Consider the following 20,337-nt stretch of genomic DNA (forward strand, 5'->3'; position numbering starts at 1 on the left):
GTTAACCTACAGGGTACTAGCGCTTGATTTATGTAGAAGCTTAGGCAGGGCACTTCCCCTTCCTTTTCTATCGAGTGAGCTGTTGGGGATCAGTGACTTCCACTATCTTTTACAACTAAATTTCATCCTTCTGTGAATACGAAGTTAAAATAAATGCAAAGTATGGTCACTATCCTGTTACCTGTGTAACACAGCTTTGAACAACCTGAATGTCCAACAATGGCAGACAGATTAAGTAAATTATGATGTAACCAGACAACAGAATATCATGCAACCATTAAACTCATGTTTACAAGGAGTTTTAACTTCACCAGAAGTGTTTATAAGCTTTTAAGTAGAAAAAAGGGATACAAAATAGTACACACAGTATCATCATCTTTATAAAAATATAGATTCACCTATATATATATATTCATCTATATAAAAAAAATTCATGCATGTGTATGCATGAAAAAAACATTGAGGGGTACCTGATTCAAACAGTAGGTCATGCATGCGATTCTTGATCTCTGGGTTGTGAGTTCAAGCCACACTTTGGACATGGAAATTACTAAATCAAAAATTTAAAAAGAAAGGAAGGAAGGAAAGAGGGGGCACCTGGGTGGCTCAATGAGTTAAGCAACTGCCTATGGCTCAGGTCATGATCTCAGAGTTGTGGGATTGAGACCCACATTGGGCTCCCTGCCCAGTGGAGAGTCTGCTTCTCCTCTGGCCTCTCATTCATGCACGCTCGCTCTCTCTCTCTCTCTCTCTCTCTCTCCCTTAAATACATAAATAAATCTTTTTAAAAAAATAAAAGAAAGAGTCAAGATGGTAGAGGAGTAGCAGACTGAGATGACATCAGGTCGCAGGAGTTCGGCTAGATACTTATCAAACCATTCCGAACACTTACAAACACAAAAGGAGATCGAAGAGAAGAAGAGCAGCAATTCCAGAAACAGAAAACCGACCACTTTCTGAAAGGTACGACGTGCGGAGAAATGAATCCGAAGCAACAGGAAGACAGACCGTGGAGGGAGAGGCCAGCTCCCAGCAAGCAGTGGAGCAACAGAGCACAAAACTTGAACCCTTAGAAGTTTGCTCCACTGAGGAACATTGCTCCAGAGGCTAAGCAGGGGTGGAGCCCTCACAGGGAGAGTGTGTCTCAGGTCCCGCAAGGTCACAGAAGGATTGGGGCTGTCTGAGTGTAGCAGAACTCAGAGGTATCAGAGCGGGGAAGCTGGCTACAGAGACAGAGCTGATGAGTGAGCTCTCAGCTCAGGGTTACCTTAAACCGTGATCCATGGCACAGACAGGCCACTGCTATTTGAGCAGGGCCCCCATAAGTGGCAGATCCGGAGAAAACCACCTTCATTTGCCGGAAAAGCAGAGCGGCAGGAATCTGCTAGATTTGTGTGCCAGAGACATAAATGCTTGGTTGCAGGCCGGATGAGCTAGGAGTGTGGCTGGAGACGAGGGAGAGTGGAGTGACTGAGCACTTTTCTCCAAGGAGGCACTGAGGAGTGGGGCCCAAGCTCTTGGCTATTCCGGGCCGGAGAGTGGGAGGCCGCCATTTTAATTCCTGTCCTCCAGAGCTCTACAGAAAGCGTTAGCAGAACAAAGGCTCCATAAAGCGAACCAAGATTACTTAGCCCAGCCCCTGGAAGGATGGCGCAATTCCACCTGGGCAAAGACATTTGAGAATCACTACAACAGGTCCCTCCCCCAGATGATCAGCAGGAACATCCAGCCAAGACCAAGCTCACTGATCAAGGAGAACAGTGGAATTCCAGAGAAGGGAAAAGCAAAGCATGCAATGCATGGTGTTCTCCCCATGATTCTTTAGTCTTGCAAGGTTAATTAAATTTTTTTAATTTAATTTTTTTCTTATTCTAATTTTTTTAACTTTTCCTCTTTCCTCTCACAATATTTTTTAACTAGTTTATCTTAACAATACCTTTCTAAAGAAAAAATGTTTTTAAACCTGCATTATTATTGTCACATTTAAGATTTTATTTATTTATTTGACAGAGTATTACAGTCACATTTTAACCTTCATTGTATCTAACTTTATTTCTTGTATACATATAGGGGTTTTCTTCTAAAAAAATTTTGGGATAAAATTTCCTCTAAAATATACCCTAAATCTAGCACAGGGCTTTGTTCTAGTCTCCAGCCTGACCAAATTCTCTCCACCTTCTTTTTCTTTCTTTTACCAACCAATGTATCTTACCAATTCTTTTTTAGAAATTTTTTTTAAATTTTCATCGTTACAGTTATATTCCATTCCTTCATCGTGTTTACCTTTAATTTTGTATACATGTAAGTTTTTCTTTCTTTAAAACTCTGGGAAGTAGTTTCTTCTAAGAGAACTCTATTCTATTCATCAGTCTAATATATATATATATATGTGTGTGTGTGTGTGTATTTTTTTTTATTTCATTTAAAATTTTTTTTTTTAATGATTTTATTTATTTATTTGACAGAGAGAAATCACAAGTAGATGGAGAGGCAGGCAGAGAGAGAGAGAGGGAAGCAGGCTCCCTGCCGAGCAGAGAGCCCGATGCGGGACTCGATCCCAGGACCCTGAGATCATGACCTGAGCCGAAGGCAGCGGCTTAACCCACTGAGCCACCCAGGCGCCCCATCATTTTAAATTTTTTTAAAACTCACTTTTACCCCCTTTTATCACCCCCTGATTTGGGGTCTCTTTTGATTCGGATAGCATACATGTATCTAGGATCTTTGCCACACTTTTAGTTATTTTATTCTCTCATTCATACCTGGATAAAATGACAAGGTGGATAAACTAACCACAAAAAAAAAAAGAATAAGAGGTAGTACCAAAGGTTATGGACCTAATCAATACAGATATTGGTAATATGTCAAATCTAGAGTTGAGAATGACGATTCTCAAAGTGCTAGCTGGGCTCAAAAAAGGCATGGAAGATATTATAGAAACCCTGTCTGGAGAAATAAAAACCCTCTCTGGAGAAATAAAAGAACTAAAATCTAACCAAGTTGAAATCAAAAAACCTATTAATGAGGGGCAATAAAAAAATGGAGGCTCTTACTGCTAGGATAAATGAGGCAAAAGTGAGAATTAGTGATATAGAAAACCAAACGACAGAGAATAAAGAAGCTGAGCAAAAGAGAGGCAAACAACTACTGGACTATGAGGGGAGAATTCAAGAGATAAGTGAGTGATACTATAAGATGAAACAACATTAGAATAATTGGGATTCCAGAAGATGAAGAAAGAGAGAAGGGAGCAGAAGGTATATTAGAGGAATTTATTGTAGAGAATTTATTGTAGGGACGCCTGGGTGGCTCAGTTGGTTAAGCAGCTGCCTTCAGCTCAGGTCATGATCCCAGCGTCCTGGGATCGAGTCCCACATCGGGATCCTTGCTCCACAGGGAGCCTGCTTCTCCCTCTGACTCTGCCTTCCACTCTGTCTGCCTGTGCTCGCTCTCACTCGCTCTCTCTCTGACAAATAAATAAATAAAATCTTTAAAAAAAAAAAAAATTTATTGTAGAGAATTATTGTAGAGAATTTATTGTAGAGAATTTCCCTGTAGAGGAATATGGTTAAGGGAACAAGCATTGAAATCCAGGAGGTGCAGAGAATCCCCCCCTCAATATCAATAAAAATAGGTCCACACCCCATCACCTAATAGTAAAACTTACAAGTCTTAGTGACAAAGAGAAAATCCTGAAAGCAGCCTGGGACAAGAAGTCCGTAACATACAATGGTAAAAATATTAGATTGGCAGCAGACTTATCCACAGAGACCTGGCAGGCCAGAAAGAATTGGCATAATATATTCAGAGCACTAAAGAGAAAAATATGCAGCCAAGAATACTATATCCAGCTAGGCTATCATTGAAAGTAGAAGGAGAGATAAAAAGCTTCCAGGACAAACAAAAACTAAAAGAATTTGTAAACACCAAACCAGGTCCTCTAAGGGGTCTTCCAGGCAAAGAGAGAGCCTAGAAGTACTAGACTAGAAAGGAACAGAAACAATATACAGTAACACTCACCTTAGAGGCAAGACACTGACATTAAATTCATATCTGTCAACAATTACCCTGCATGTAAATGGGTTAAATGCCCCAAACAAAAGACACAGGGTATCAGAATGGATAAAAAAACAAAACTCATCAATATGCTGTCTACAAGAAACTCATTTTAGACCCAAAGACACCTCCAGATTTAAAATGAGGGGGTGGAAAACCATTTACCATGCTAATGGACATCAAAAGAAAGCTGGGGTGGCAATCCTTATATGAGATAAATTAGATTTTAAACCAAAGACTATAATAAGAGATGAGGAAGGACACTATATCATACTCAAAGGGTCCGTCCAACAAGAAGACTAACAATTTTAAATATCTATGCCCTTAACATGGGAGCAGCCAATTATATAAACCAATTAATAACAAAATCAAAAAACACATCAGGGACGCCTGGGTGGCTCAGTTGGTTAAGCGGCTGCCTTCAGCTCAGGTCATGATCCCAGCGTCCTGGGATCGAGTCCCACATCAGGCTCCTTGCTCAGCGGGGAGCCTGCTTCTCCCTCTGCCTCTGCCTACCATTCTGCCTGCCTGTGCTTGCTGTCTCCCCCCCTCTCTCTGATAAATAAATAAAACCTTTAAAAAAAATAAAATAAAAAAAAAAAAAACACATCAAAAATAATACAATAATAGTGGGGGATTTTAACGCCCTCCTCACTGAAATGGACAGATCATCCAAGCAAAAGATCAACAAGAAAATAAAGGCTTTAAATGACACACTGGACCAGATGTTCATCACAGATATATTCAGAACATTCCATCCCAAAGCAACAGAACACACATTCTTCTCTAAACATGGAACATTCTCCAGAACAGATCACATCCTGGGTTACAAATCAGGTCTCAACCAGTACCAAAAGACTGGGATCATTCCCTGCATATTTTCAGACAACAATGCGCTGAAGCTCGAACTCAATCACAAGTGGAAAGTTGGAAAGAACCCAAATTACATGGAGGCTAAAGAGCATCCTACTAAAGAATAACTGAAAAAATTCATGAAAACAAATAAAAATGAAAACACAACTATTCAAAATCTGTGGGACACAGAAAAGGCAGTCCTGAGAAGAAAATATATAGCGATACAAGCCTTTCTCAAGACACAAGAAAGGTCTCAAATACACAACCTAACCCTATACCTAAAGCAGCTTGAGAAAGATCAACAAGGAAAGCCTAAACCCAGTAAGAGAAGAGAAATTATAATAAAGATCAGAGCAGAAATCAATGAAAATGAAACAAACAAACAAAAAAACGGTAGAACCAATCAATGAAACTAGGAGCTGGTTCTTTGAAAGAACTAATAAGATTGATAAATCCCTGACTAGACTTATCAAAAAGAAAAGAGAAAGGACCCAAATAAATAAAATCATGAATGAAAGAGGAGCGATCACAACCAACACCAAAGAAATACAAACAATGATAAGAAAATATTACGAGCAACTATATGTCAGCAAATTTGACAATCTGGAAGAAGTGGATGCATTCCTAGAGACGTATAAACTACCAAAACTGAACCAGGAAGAAATAGAAAACCTGAGCAGACTCGTAACCAGTAAGGAGATTGGAGCAGTGATCAAAAAATCTCCCAACAAACAAGAGCCCGGGCCAGATGGCTTCCCAGGATAATTCTACCAAACATTTAAAGAATTCATTCCTATTCTCCTGAGACTGTTCCAAAAAATAGAAATGGAAGGAAAGCGGGGCGCCTGGGTGGCTCAGTGGATTAAGCCGCTGCCTTCGGCTCAGGTCATGATCTCAGGGTCCTGGGATCGAGTCCCGCATCGGGCTCTCTGCTTGGCAGGGAGCCTGCTTCCCTCTCTCTCTCTCTGCCTGCCTATCCATCTACTTGTGATTTCTCTCTGTCAAATAAATAAATAATCTTTAAAAAAAAAAAAAAAAAAGCCTCTGCTTTCGGCTCAGGTCATGATCCCAGGGTCCTGGGATTGAGCCCCCCATCAGGCTCTCTGCTCTGCAGGGAGCCTGTTTCCCCTGCTCTCTCTGCCTGCCTCTCGGCCTACCTGTGATCTCTCTCTGTCAAATAAATAAATAAAATCTTTAAAAAAAAAAAAAAAAGAAATGGAAGGAAAACTTCCATACTCATTTTATGAGGCCAGCATTACCTTGATCCCAAAACGAGACAAAGACCCCATCAAAAAAGAGAATTATAGACCAATATCCTTGATAAACAGATGTGAAAATTCTCACCAAAATACTGGCCAATAGGATCCAACATTACATTAAAAGGATTATTTACCACAACCAAGTGGGATTTATTCCAGGGCTGCACGGTTGGTTCAATATCCGCAAATCAATCAATGTGGTACAATACATTAACAGAAGAAAGAACAAGAACCATATGATCCTCTCAGTAGATGCTGAAAAAGCATTTGACAAAGTACAGCATCCTTTCTTGATCAAAACTCTTCAAAGTGTAGGGATAGAGGGTACATACCTCAATATCATCAAAGCCATCTATGAAAAACCCACAGCAAATATCATTCTCAAAGGAGAAAAAATGAGAGCTTTTCCACTAAGGTCAGGAAAACAGCAGGGATGTCCATTATCACCACTGCTATTCAACATAGTACTAGAAGTCCTAGCCTCAGCAATCATACAACAAAAAGAAATTAAAGGCATCCAAATCGGCAAAGAAGAAGTCAAACTATCACTCTTTGCAGATGATATGATACTATATGTGGAAAATCCAAAAGACTCCACTCCAAATTTGTTAGAACTTGTACAGGAATTCAGTTAAGTGCCAGGATATAAAATCAATGCACAGAAATCAGTTGCATTTCTATATACCACTACCAAGACAGAAGAAAGAGAAATTAAGGAGTCGATCCCATTTCAATTGCACCCAAAACTATAAGATACCTAACCAAAGAGGCAAAGAATCTATACTCAGAAAACTATAAAGTACTCATGAAAGAAATTGGGGAAGACACAAAGAAATGGAAAAATGCTCCATGCTTTTGGACTGGAAGAACAAATATTGTGAAAATGTCTATGCTACCTAAAGCAATCTATATGTTTAATGCAATTCCTATCAAAATCCCATAAAAAAAAATCCCATCCATTTTTTTCAAAGAAATGGAACAAATAATCCTAAAATTTATATGGAACCAGAAAAGACCTCGAATAGCCAGAGAAGTATTGATAAAGAAAGCCAAAATTGGTGGCATCACAATTCCAGACTTCAAGCTCTATTACAAAGCTGTCATCATCAAGACAACATGGTACTGGCACTAAAACAGACACAGAGATCAATGGAATGGAATAGAGAGCCCAGAAATAGACCCTCAACTCTATGGTCAACTAATCTTCGACAATGCAGTAAAGAATGACCAATGGGAAAAAAAATAGTCTCTTCAACAAATGGTATTGGGAAAACCGGATAGCCATATGCAGAAAAATGAAACTGGACCATTTCTTTATACCACACACAAAAACAGACTCAAAATGGATGAAAGACCTCAATATGAGACAGGAATCCATCAAAATTCTTGAGGAGAACACAGGCAGCAACCTCTTCAACCTCAGCCGCAGCAACTTCTCCCTAGAAACATCACCAAAGGCAAGGGAAGCAAGGGCAAAAATGAACTATTGGGACTTCATCAAGATCAAAAGCTTTTGCACAGCAAAAGAAACAATCAACAAAACCAAAAGACAACTGACAGAATGGGAGAAAATATTTGCAAAGGACATATCAGATAAAGGGCTAGTACCCAAAATCTATAAAGAACTTAGCAAACTCAACACCCAAGGAACAAATAATCCAATCAAGAAATGGGCAGAGGACATGAACAGACAATTCTGCAAAGACATCCAGATGGCCAACAGACACATGAAAAAGTGTTCCACATCACTTGGCATCAGGGAGATACAAATTAAAACCACAATGAGATACCATCTCACACCAGTCAGAATGGCTAAAATCAACGAGTCAGGAAACGACAGATGCTGGCGAGGATGGGGAGAAAGAGGAACACTCCTCATTGCTAGTGGGAATGAAAGCTGGTGCAGCCACTCTGGAAAACAGTATGGAGGTTCCTCAAAAAGTTGAAAATAGAGCTACCCTATGACCCAGCAATCGCACTACTGGGTATTTACCCTAAAGATACAAATGTAGTGATCTGAAGGGGCACATGCACCCAAATGTTTATAGCAGCAATGTCCACAATAGCCAAACTATGGAAAGAACCTAGATGTTCATCAATAGAGGAATGGATAAAGAAGATGTGGTGTGGGGACGCCTGGGTGGCTCAGTTGGTTAAGCAGCTGCCTTCGGCTCAGGTCATGATCCCAGCGTCCTGGGATCGAGTCCCACATTGGGCTCCTTGCTCCACGGGGAGCCTGCTTCTCCCTCTGACTCTGCCTTCCACTCTGTCTGCCTGTGCTCGCTTTCGCTCACTCTCTCTCTGACAAATAAATAAATAAAATCTTAAAAAAAAAAAAAAAAGATGTGGTGTGTATATATGTATATACATATATACACAATGGAATACTAGGTAGCCATCAAAATAAACGAAATCTTCCCATTTGCAACGACATGGATGTCAGAGAAAGACAATTATCATATGATCTCCCTGATATGAGGAATTTAAGAGGCAAAGTGGGGGGATTAAGGGGTAGGGAAGGAAAAAATGAAACAAGATGGCATTGGGAGGGAGACAAACCATAACAGACGCTTAATCTCACAAAACAAACTGAGGGTTGCCAGGGAGAGAGGGGAAAGGAAGAGGGTGGCTGGGTTATGGACATTGGGGAGGGTATGTGCTATGCTGAGTTCTGTGAAGTATGTAAGCCTGACGATTCACAGACCTCTACTGTGGGGCTAATAATGCATTATATGTTAATAAAATTTTTTAAAACAGATATTAGCAAACAGCATTCAATAATACATTAAAAGGATAATTCACTGTTTAAAAATTTTTTTTAAATAAAAGAAAAATAATACTGAAAGGTCACACTAAAATTTAATAGTGGTTACCAATACATAGTTAGCTTATATTCCACCATAAGTTTTCCACTTTTTTTTTTAAAGATTTTATTTATTTATTTGAGAGAGACAGAGCACAAGCAGGGGGATCAGCAGAGGAAGAGGTAGAAGCACACTCCCTACTCAGCAGGGAGCCTGATGTGGGGCTTGATCCCATGACCCTGGGATTATGACCTGAGCTGAATTCAGACACTTAACCACCTGAGCCACCCAGGTACCCCACTTTTTTTTTTTTTAAGATTTTATTTATTTATTTGAGACAGAGAAAAAATGCACACATAAGCATGAGTGGGGGTAGGGGTAGAGGGAAAGGGAGGAAGAGAACCCCACTGAGCTAGGTGCCTGATGAGTGGCTCCATCTCAGACAGGGCCTGAGCTGAAAGGAAAAGCACAACCAACGGAGACTCAGGTAACCCAAGTTTTTTTTTCTTTATACTCTCTGTAATACCCAAATTTTCTAGAATAAATGTTTTTTTCAAATTATGAAAGCAAAGTTTTCAGGGTTTTTTTTTTTCCCACAGAATATAAAATCACATATATTATATGGTCTCAAGCCAAAAAGCAGAATATTTTGACAGAACTATGTCAAAATGTTAATAGTTGTTGATTCTGAGTAGTAATGTTATGTTTCTCTTCCCTGCTTCTTTTTTCCATTTTTCAAACTGCCTATATTGAACACATATTATATATAAAAAATATTTAGCATATGCCTGATATCTAACATGTGATAAACAAGTGGTACTTAGTACTAATACTATAGTTAGAGAAGACATTCTAAGAGAATGGCCACCAGAGAAGACTCAAGTCAGAGAAGATTCCAGATCTGCGATACAGCAGATCTAGCAGGAAAACACCCAAACTGAGTATTTCAAGGGGGTTTAACTATGACTCTCCACACTGGTCTGTCTGCTTCTGGAGAGCTGAGAAGTCAAGGCCAGAAATTATTCAGTGTTGCTCCCTCTGGAGTCTGATCAGAAAAAAAAAAAATTTTTTTTCAGTAAAAAAAGATACCTTAGCTAGTCAGCAGTCCCAAAACTACCTGGAAAACTTCATGATGAAATCAAATGGACTAGGTTTTTAAGTTCCATATTTTAAAAAAAAGCAAAATGCTAAGTTTTAGGAAATAGGACTTTAGTGCAGTATTTTTCTTTTAAAATTTTAATTTTTTTAAAATTATCGATTGCAGGGTTTATTTTTAACATTTTGAAGAATACATTGGGAATTTAGTCTGAGAAAATCAAAATGTTTACCTTTGAAGGAAAAATGATGCTTCAAAGGCAAGGTCTCAAGGTAATGAAATTGTCTCATATGTCCTTAAGAACTAACTAAAGTACCAAGTAAAGAAGCTAAATTACAGAAGACTTCAATAATTATGACTTTATGTAAATAACAACTGTCTTTTGTTATGTGAGGCCCAGAGTATCTTTTTCTTAGTTTCTGTCTTTCCTTCTTTTTTCTTTTTGTCTTCTTAATTTGCATGCCTCCTTGTAGGAAAGAAAGTGACTTTTGATTCAATGTAGGAAGATTATAAGTAAATATTCTAGAGAAATAGTAGAAGACTATGGTTTACATTTAACCATGAATGAGCAAAATATTAGGACAGATCTTTAAAAGTCTAAGCCTGACATTATGTCAGGGTTCTCATTTCTGTATCTGGCACCATATAGATATGGGCACTTGCACAGAAAAACAAGAAATTTAAGAATGAAAGGTATCTGAGTGGGTTTCTAAACCAGGGCTAAGCTAACTATAGCCCGCAAGCCAAATCCAGTCCATCTCCTATTTTTATGAGGGTCACAGTTAAAGAATGGATTTTATATTTTTAAATGCTAAAAAAAAAAAAAAAAAAAAAAATTGCAACAGAGACCTGAGACCCATGTAGCCCGAAGCATAAAAATTTACTCTCTGGTCCTTTATGGAAAAAGATTCTAAACCAACCATTTCATTTTGCAGAGGAGTAGACTCAGAGTCTCCCTGACCTGCCCAACATCACCCCACTAATCACTGGCAGTACAGGAACAGATTATAGGTTTCCTGACTCCTGGCCCACCACCTCGGAGAGACTAAGTTGTACCGGAAAGAATGAATCTAGGTTACATTTCTTGTTTAACTCAAGGCTTAGTCACTTCTTGGGCTGTGCTTTATAATCTCTTACTAAGATTTCTCAAAGAATCTTGACCCTCCAATTTTTAAACCATCCCCTTTTTGGGAAAAAAAAATTAATCCTTTATCCTTTCTTTCCTTTAGGATCAGTAGTTCAGACTAACCAATTAGCCCTAGTTGATGATGAAATGCTCTTTATAAAAGGGATTCTGAGGGTGCCTGGGTGGCTCAGTCAGTTAAGTGTCTGCCTTCAGCTCAGGTCATGATCGCCAGGGTCCTGGGATCAAGTCCCATATCAGGCTCCCTGCTCAGTGGGGAGTCTGCTTCTGCCTCTTTCTCTGTGTGCTTGCATGCATGCACTATCTCTCTCTCTCACTCTCCTTAATAAATAAATAAATCTTAGAAAGAAAGAAAGAAAGAAGGAAGGAGGAAGGAAGGAAAGAAAAAAGGAAAGAAAGAAATGAATGGCAGGATTAATGGATGGATGAATGAATGGATTCTGGCTAACAAAGGTAGGAGAAATGACTGAATCAGAAAATCACTATCATGCAATGATCATCAATGGATGATACCATTAGGTGAAAAGTTTACGGGGAACTTCATAATGGAGGACCAGACTACCTCACTGGAACCCCTGATCAATCCTAGTGCCATTAAAAGTGAGTCAACCAGGGTCGCCTGAGTGTGTATTCTGTACACACTCAATCTGTGGATTGAGTGTCTGACTTGATTCTGGCTCAGGTCATGGTCTTGGGGTCCTGAGATTGAGCCACTTTGGGTTCCATGCTCAACATGGAGTCGGCTTGAGATTCTCTCTCTCTCCCTCTCCCTTTGCTCCCACTCACTCACGTGTGAACTCTCGCTCTCTCAAATAAATAAATAAAATCTTAAAAAATATGAGTCAACCAGATGTAAACATGCTTGTGTTATACATAACAAATTTCAGGAAAGAAACCATTTCTTCTAAGGAGAAGGATTTGTTTTTCATTATACCTTTTTGCCCTGTCTGAAGGCTTTATTCTGTGGATGTTGTGCTTTTCACATTAAAAGTGCTTTCAAAAAAATCCCTTTTTCTCTCTTCTTTACAAACTAAAATCTAGGAATCATTTTAATAAATCAAGGGCAGTGCAATATGGTTTAAAAGGCAGCAAATCAGGAACTACTAGGCTAGTCTTTTTGTATCTCCAAGTATGTTTCTGAATCTGTAAAAAGAGAAGGTTTGATTAAATACATTCATCTAAGGCTTTCTCTTATTCTAAAATTATGAGGCTGTGCCTGCTTTGTTACAGAATACCATGTGGCTTCAGCAACTTCCACTCAACTTAAAACTACTGTAGTGTAGGGGCGCCTGGGTGGCTCAGTGGATTAAAGCCTCTGCTTTCGGCTCAGGTCATGATCCCAGGGTCCTGGGATCGAGCCCCACATCGGGCTCTCTGCTCAGCAGGGAGCCTGCTTCCTCCTCTCTCTCTGCCTGCCTCTCTGCCTACTTGTGATCTCTGTCTGTCAAATAAATAAATAAAAATCTTAAAAAAAAAAAAAACCTACTGTAGTGTACTTCGGGATTTTTTGGTTTATTTTAGCAACAACAGTCTAATCGTTTAAGCTATCATGTATTTTATTATATGGACACCACACACCTCAAATGCAGTATATATCCCAGTTACAGCATTAGATCCTACTCCTAGATATTAGCCGATTAAGTCAAGAGTGATGTAATACCTACCTGATGCCAGCAAATTCCACCTTCTGAGTGATATAGGCACATGTGCTGACCTAAGGAAGATAGAGAGAATATGAGATTCAACAACACATCAAGGTCACAAAGAAGGTCTCCTGCCTTTTTAATTTCTTCTAACAACCAAAGGTTCAATTAACAAGGGAGCAATAGATTTGCCCTATAGGCAAACCTGCTGGGGCAAGTGTAACAGTAGGTTCTTAAGAGTGTGACAAGTATAGACAATAATAAAGACCAGGTGGAAAAATAACTGGGCTTCACTAACATGCTATCTTCACATATGTTTGCATACATATCTCTATTTACATGCTTATTTAATTACACAACATTCATTTCTCATTTTAGCTCTCATTTTATAGAATGGAACCCTTCCCTGTCCAATAAAAAATGAACAAATATATTTTTTCTGAAAATATTCACTGTTATGGAAATTCCATCTATAATTCATTGCTTCACAATGCTCAAAATGCCCGATAAGAAAAATTTTCAGCATCAGCTCACAATGAATTGATCATTTTAAGTGGAAAACGTTAACTCAAAATAAATAGATCAGGAAAATGGGAGGGTACGGCAAAAGCAGTTTAACCAGGAAGCGACAAGATCTGGATTCTAGCCTGGTGTCAACTGCTGACTATAGTTTTCTAGTCTTGGGTAATCGTTTATCCTCTCAATCTCAATTTTCACATCTATAAATGAAGGGTAATAAAAAGCTATCCATGGGAATGACATGAACATGTGAAAGCTAAAGTTCCACTCAAATGGAAGGTAATATTATAATTTCCCATTTGAACCAAAAATGTCGAGTAAAAATCTATAAACAAGGAAAAACAAAGCTCAAAAAAAACCACAAAGAGAGGGCGCCTGGGTGGCTCAGTGAGTTAAGCCGTTGCCTTCGGCTCAGGTCGTGATCTCAGGGTCCTGGGATCGAGTCCCGCATCAGGCTCTCTGCTCAGCAGGGAGCCTGCTTCCTCCTCTCTCTGCCTGCCTCTCTGCCTGCTTGTCATCTCTCTCTCTCTGTCAAATAAATAAATAAATAATCTTTTAAAAAACAAAAACAAACAAACAAAAAAAAAACACCACAAAGAGAATGGAAGAAAATACACGAAGAGTTTACAATAATTATCTGTGAAGCTGGTTTTAGAAATGATTTTATACCCTTCTCCCTATTAAATCTCTACAAGGAAAATGGATTATTTAATATAACAGGAAAAGTAACAGACTTTTTTTTTTATCACATCTTACCAAACTTTTCTTTAGTCGCCACATATCTCCACGGCCTATATACTGATCCTTAAAGGTTAATTCCACTAGGTCAAGGGTCACATCCTAAAAGGGATAATCAAATATATCTCTCTGTGTTACTCTGCCACACTTCATCTTAAGATAAGGCACACTCAGCATGGAGAAACTTTTCAGCAAACAAGAAAACTACTGGAAGAACATTTGATAACAGAACACTGACAAACAGCATTTCATCCTGCCAGAAAAGGCTTCTGAGTACAGATGATAAGTCTACAAGAGATGCTACAGCAGCTGGATCATGACTAAGTGCAAAGAGTACCAAAGTAATAATTCTGTGTTTAGTCTTGATTCTGGCACTTACACAGGACATTGAGCTCTGTGTTTTATTTCCCTAGATAATGTCAGTGGTGTCTTTTAAAGAATGATTTTTACCTATTATAGCACCATTTCTCATTTCAGAAAAAAAAAAAAAAAATAAGAACGCCTAGAGAAATTACAGTATTTTAATAGCAAATTTTACATTGAGCTTGACACGTACCTATATATACAGAATCTTTTTAGGAAAGCTTTTACAAAAAAGTGAGGGCTTTAAGTGCAACCTATATATACCTACAATCTAAGTGACCTATATATGACCACATATTTAATAATCAACACTATACTTAAGTAACTCATTACTTCCTTAGAGACCCAACCTCTTGGGAACAGTATTAATCATTCCCAAAAGATACTCAAGTCCAGAACAAACACATACCTTAGGGTCTACAACATTCACATAAACATCTTGATAAGGTCTTAATCGGAATACTTGAGTCACAGTCTGGTCCACACTAATAGTTTCTGAAACAGAAGAAATCTGGATCAGATAACATATTCTGAAAAAGCAGGCAAATATATTCTAATCTGTAGTCATTTGACAAGCAACACAAATGACTGTTGGCCATGGGCAAGAAAAATTCTCTGCCTTCTAGCATCTGAAAGCTTTTTAGGTGAAACAAGCATGTGAAATAAGACCCAAGCCTTCAGCAATTAAAAATGAGAGAAACAGAAATGGAGACAGAGAGAGAAAATTAAAGAAACCAAGGAGCAACATAAAAAAGCTCAAAGAACTGTGAAAATTCAGAAGGAGACCATTTCTCATTTGGAATGAAAGTAGCCGAGGTAGTTAAGGGAGAAACAAACTTTTCAATGAGCCGTTACAGCTGGTAAGTAAGAAACATACCAGATGGCAGGAGATGGAGTGGTGAGAGCAAGGAGAAAACTCTTAGGATTTGGGTTTTGGTCTTTTTATTTTTTAAGATTTTATTTATTTATTTGACAGAGAGACACAAGTGAGAGAGGGAATAGAAGCAGGGGGAGTTGGTGAGGGAGAAGCAGGCTTTCTGCTAAGCAGGCAGCCCAATGCAGGGCTCGATCCCAGCACCCTGGGATCATGACCTGAGCCAAATGCAGACGCTTAACAACTGAGCCACCCAGGCACCCCATGATTTGGGTTTTATAAAATGCTTCCCCATCATACTGAATTCTAAAAATAGTGAGCATCACCATCCTTTAGAGCAAATCAGAATTTTTTTTTCTTTGAAGTACCATTTAAGAAATTACCTTATTTGGGCGCCTGGGTGGCTCAGTGGGTTAAGCCGCTGCCTTCGGCTCAGGTCATGATCTCAGGGTCCTGGGATCAAGTCCTGCATCGGGCTCTCTGCTCAGCAGGGAGCCTGCTTCCTCCTCTCTCTCTCTCTGCCTGCCTCTCTGCCTACTTGTGATCTGTCTCTGTCAAATAAGTAAATAAAATCTTTAAAAAAAAAAAAAAAAAAAGAAATTACCTTATTTGCTATCAATTAACATTTTGGTTCCTTGAACAGCTCATTGGAGGTACACTCATTAGAGGAAAAAAGAAAGGATCAGATCCAGAATGAGTAAGTAGAATGGCTGCTCTGGCTCCTCTACTTACTGACGTCAGACAAGCCAATTTACCTCAGTGAAACTAAGTTCCCTCCCTCAATCAAGAGTTGTGTGGGAAGATAAAAAGAAAGAGACATTACAAAAAGCTCCCAGTTTCACTTACTTATGGAGCATAAGGAATAACATGGAGGAGACTGGGAGGAGGGAGAAGTGAGTTGGGGGAAATCAGAGGGAGAGATGAACCATGAGAGACTGTGGATTTTGAGAAACAAACTGAGAGTTTTAGAGGGGAGGGGCATGGGGGGTTGGGTAAGCCTGACGGTGGGTATTAAGGAGGGCAGGTATTGCATGGAGCACTGGATGTGGTGCATAAACAATGAATCTTGGAACACTGAAAAAATAAAATAAAATTTAAATAAATAAATAAATAAATAAGACAAAAAGCTCCCAGTATACTATCCTACATTTGTGATAGGTTATCTTCTCTCACCTAGAGTACGCACTTAACAAACATCTTGTGAAAAAATACAATATTTAGGAAAGCATGCTTTGCCAACAATTTTTTTTTTTTTTTTTTTTTGGAGTTAAGAATAAAGCTTTACCTAGTCAGATTAACTTTCCTCCTAACAATAAAGACAGTTTCTTCAGTGCCCTCAGGATGCTGACAAACGAGATTCCTTGGCACTTTTGAAATCTGACAATTTTTTTAGGGGCACACATTTTGACAAGGAAAGAAGTACTATGCCCTCATTCCCTGAGATTATGAAGAGACATGTTCCTTACAGTTTCTGGAACAGTTTCTCCAAGTGTAAAAATAAAAACCTTAGAGAAGAGAGATGAAATTCTTACCTTTCTGCAAATCTTCCTTAAGTGACTTGACTTGCAAAAGCAGAGGGCTGGGGGAGAAAGCAACAAAGAGATAGGATGTTGTAAGCTGTAATTAACCAGCTTTCTTCACCCCCTACAAAAGGCAAAGAGATCCCTCTGGATATATTGTAACCTACAGCACAAGAAGGGGGAGAAGTTCTCTTAGAAACAAAGAAACTCTGCACTTGCCTTCCAGGAAACAGCTAAATGCTACACAATTTTCACAGAGTTGTTATCCTGACTTTAAAATCAGAAAGAATAGACTACTTTTTAAAAGATTATTGCTTTATCAAATCCCAGAGGGCAGGAACAGTTTCATGTAAAGGCTAAGAGCTGTCCTGCCTTGCATGCCCCTTAAACAAAATATTTGGAAACAGCAGGCTGCCCAGTTAGTCCCCTTGATCCTAATGAGATGTTTACCTGTATTCATCATTGGGGTGAGCAATCTCCACAATGTCTCCAAGCTTGATGTGAGGAAACACTTTAGGGTTCATGACTAGCTCATCATCTGAAAGACAAGTCAGCAATCTCAAGTAGAAAACGGACTAACTTGGACGACAAGCTGTGATATACATTCTCATGTTGGGTCCTGGTGACCTCATTGGTTAGTATCACTACCCCATCTCGAAGATGAGGTTCCATTCTAAATTGCAATTCAGGTGAACTTAAGGATTCACAGAGAGACATAAAACTAGTGAGTAGCTGAGTTGGATAGTGTTCGGGGCCTTTGTCCTCAGAGCCCATGCTCTTTCTATTACCACCCCACTGGGAAAAAGAAACCTCTGGGATTAACACTTTACTTCCTTGAATTATCACATACCTGGCCTATACCAGGAACAAAACAGCCTGATCCCACAAATGCAGCACAATCCCTGATATTTATAAAGTGTTCAAAGAATTTCCAAAAATACTGTCTTTAATATGATCCTCACAATAAATCTTTAGATCTAACAGAAGTGAAGAAATGACCTAGGGGATAATGTGACCTGCCTAAAGGTAAACAGCTAATAACAGCACAGCCAAGACTGATTACTAGCCCAGGATTCATTCATTCTCTCTCTCTCTCTCTCTCTCTCCCCCCTCCCTTTTTTTAAAAGATTTTATTTATTTGACAGAGAGAGACACAGCAAGAGAGGGAATCCAAGCAGGGAGAGTGGGAAAGGAAGAAACAGACCTCTCACTGAGCAGGAAGCCTGATGCAGGGCCCAATCCCCTGAGCCGAAGGCAGACACTTAACAACTGAGCCACCTAGGCACCCTTAGCCCAGGATTCCTTCTGCCTAAAGCCCACAACCTCCCATATGTCATAAAACAAAACAAAACAAAATCCCACAAGCCAAGTAAAATACCCTACACTTTGGAAGGCAGCACTTGATCAGGGAAAAATTTTGGATACTAGTTCACATTAGGGTCCAATAAAACTCTTAAAATATAGGGAGGACCTATGTTTCATATGTTTATCTACCCCCACCTCCACACTCACTAGGAGTGGAGAGAATCCTTTCATATATAACAAACTCAGAATCATAAAGAGGGAGTGATTTTTTTTGTTATTGTTTTGATTTTGAGGAAAAGCTACAGCCTTTAATTATGCTAAAACCATGACAAATACGTATATCTAAACTTCAAATATAATCAGACTCCATAAAAATTCAGCCTAGGAAAGCAAAGCATTGGGTTAATCCCAAATTTTATTTGGTATATTGCTTCCACTGATAGTTTTATGCCAAATCCACTATGATGCCTTCCCCTAACTTCCATATTCTGAATTAAAATCCCTGAGCACTAATTCCACTGTTTCATTTTACCATTTTCTTTTTGCATATCTGTCTCATCAAGCTAAAAGCTCCTTAGGGACAAGGGACCTTGTCATATTCATAACTTTTACGTTTAGCACAGATATGCACCTAATTTCATTTGATGTGTTTTTATTTATAGTCCTACAGGAGACGGGGTATAACACTTAGCTGTCTTTCTCTTATACAAATGAAAAAGTAGACATGTATTCATTGTATATACACTGTATACACTGTATCTTCTTATTCTTCTGTCTGTCAAAAGTTGTTTCTGTTTTCTACTCAATTCTACCCCAGGGGCGCCTGGGTGGCTCAGTGGGTTAAGCCGCTGCCTTTGGCTCAGGTCATGATCTCAGGGTCCTGGGATCGAGTCCCGCATCGGACTCTCTGCTCGGCGGGGAGCCTGCTTCCCTCTCTCTCTCTCTGCCTGCCTCTCCATCTACTTGTGATTTCTCTCTGTCAGATAAATAAATAAAATCTTTAAAAAAAAAAAAAAAAATTCTACCCCAAGTGTTCAGGCAGCATCAACAGAATACAAAATCTAGTATTCACAACAGACTCTGCATTTTAGCAGAAATTGTGTTTTAAATACAGCAACACCTGGTATATCCTTGCCCTGGTAATAATAATGGTTACATTTACTGAGCGGCACTGAGTCTGATACTCTACTAAATACCTTCCATATATCATCTTACTCAACCTCACATACTTTATGATATCCAAACTAGTGTTTTCCTTTTTGGGGAATCCTTGCCCTTGGGAGGCTTACACATATACAAGAGCAAATGCATAGTAAAATACATCTTTAAAAAGACTCATTGTGTGGGGCGCCTGGGTGGCTAAGTCGGTTAAAGCCTCTGCCTTCGGCTCAGGTCATGATCCCAGAGTCCTGGGATCGAGCCCCGCATCAGGCTCTCTGCTCAGCCGGGAGCCTGCCTCCTCCTCTCTCTTTGTCTGCCTCTCTGCCTACTTGTGATCTCTCTCTGTCAAATAAATAAGTAAAATCTTTTTAAAAAAAAACAAAAAACACTCATTGTGTTGTTAATTCCAATTTCTGAAGCAAATAAGATTGTTAGGACAAAAAGGAAAATTATTTCTTTACAAAAAGAAAAAAAATCATTTTACTAATCACCATCCTATTCTGCAGATTAATAGACACAATGTGCTAAGAAAAACAGAAAAATTGTTCTAATGTGCTTGAAGTTTAGATAAGATAAACTAGGGGCTTGCCTATGAGGTCACAGGGAAAGTTAAAGGCAGAGCTGAAAAATCTGGTTTAGTACAGAACAATATGCTTTGTCCTGCCCCTCCTCACTATGCCTCTCAGCCAGGCAAAGTTTCATGCTTTGATCAGACCTGTCTAATGTGTGTCTACTACTGCTCTCATATAATGTAAGTTTCTTTTATCTGCCAAACCAGTGCATACTAAGATTTTATAAGATATATGCAATAAACATGTAACATAAAATACAAATAAGGGCGCCTGGGTGGCTCAGTCGACTCAGCATTTGCCTTTGGCTCAGATCATGATCTCAGGGTCCTGGAATCAAGCCCCACTTTGGCTCCCTGATCGACAGGAAGCCTGCTTCTCCCCCTCCAGCTCCCTCTGCTTGTTGTCTCTCTTCCTGTCAAATAAATAAA

General features: G+C 39.1%; 1 protein-coding gene across 14 annotated transcripts in view; it reads right to left on the bottom strand.

The window, feature by feature from the left end:
- The window catches only part of DEPDC5 (DEP domain containing 5, GATOR1 subcomplex subunit), a 140,345-nt gene that overhangs the window by 118,681 nt on the left and 1,327 nt on the right, over positions 1-20,337 (bottom strand). For 8 of the 14 annotated variants that reach the window (XM_059139141.1, XM_059139140.1, XM_059139142.1 and 5 more), the window contains exons 3-8: positions 17,322-17,409; positions 16,884-16,930; positions 14,887-14,972; positions 14,133-14,216; positions 12,879-12,928; positions 7,526-7,609 (exon numbers count right to left, since the gene is read on the bottom strand). In XM_059139141.1, coding sequence (XP_058995124.1) covers positions 7,526-7,609; positions 12,879-12,928; positions 14,133-14,216; positions 14,887-14,972; positions 16,884-16,930; positions 17,322-17,409 — 439 coding nt within the window. The remainder of the gene's footprint in view (positions 1-7,525; positions 7,610-12,878; positions 12,929-14,132; positions 14,217-14,886; positions 14,973-16,883; positions 16,931-17,321; positions 17,410-20,337) is intronic. The other 6 variants (XM_059139144.1, XM_059139147.1, XM_059139152.1 and 3 more) reach the window with 1 other exon arrangement.

The sequence above is a fragment of the Mustela lutreola genome, chromosome 11 (genome assembly GCF_030435805.1).
Source record: "Mustela lutreola isolate mMusLut2 chromosome 11, mMusLut2.pri, whole genome shotgun sequence".
Taxonomy (NCBI): domain Eukaryota; kingdom Metazoa; phylum Chordata; class Mammalia; order Carnivora; family Mustelidae; genus Mustela; species Mustela lutreola.